This window comes from Penaeus monodon, chromosome 15 (assembly GCF_015228065.2).
Source record: "Penaeus monodon isolate SGIC_2016 chromosome 15, NSTDA_Pmon_1, whole genome shotgun sequence".
Classification (NCBI taxonomy): domain Eukaryota; kingdom Metazoa; phylum Arthropoda; class Malacostraca; order Decapoda; family Penaeidae; genus Penaeus; species Penaeus monodon.
The window spans coordinates 49,894,885-49,895,223 of NC_051400.1; the positions used below are offsets into that span (position 1 = coordinate 49,894,885).

At 58.4% G+C, this 339-nt stretch overlaps 1 protein-coding gene across 1 annotated transcript in view; it reads left to right on the forward strand.

The window, feature by feature from the left end:
* The window catches only part of LOC119582392 (zinc finger MYND domain-containing protein 10-like), a 3,300-nt gene extending 3,046 nt beyond the window's left edge, over positions 1-254 (forward strand). Inside the window, exon 3 of the mRNA XM_037930605.1 lies at positions 57-254. Within this exon, the coding sequence (XP_037786533.1) occupies positions 57-254 (198 nt within the window). The remainder of the gene's footprint in view (positions 1-56) is intronic.
* The last annotated feature ends 85 nt before the right edge of the window (positions 255-339 follow it).

Below are 339 nucleotides of genomic sequence, written 5' to 3' on the forward strand. Positions count from 1 at the left end.
CCATTTCTGTCGGTCTGTCTCTCCGGTGTAATTTCCTCGGCCCTCTCCCGCTGCAGCTGCAGACGGAAACCTCCGCCATGACGCTGGTCGAGTGCTTGGCCTTCCATGAGGACGCGGCCGAGGCCCTCGATGGCCTCTCCTTGGACGTCATCGACTACTGCGTCAGGCAACTGACGGACGTGGCGGCGTTTTCGCAAGCGGAGCAGCAGCCGCTCTACTCTCCACAGGAAGCTCTTCACACTCTCACAGGTTGACCAACGCGCTAGGTCTGCACGAGTGCACGCCTGTAAAAGCGGACTCATGTAGAGCCACATGTACGACTTAGTAGATATGTACGTT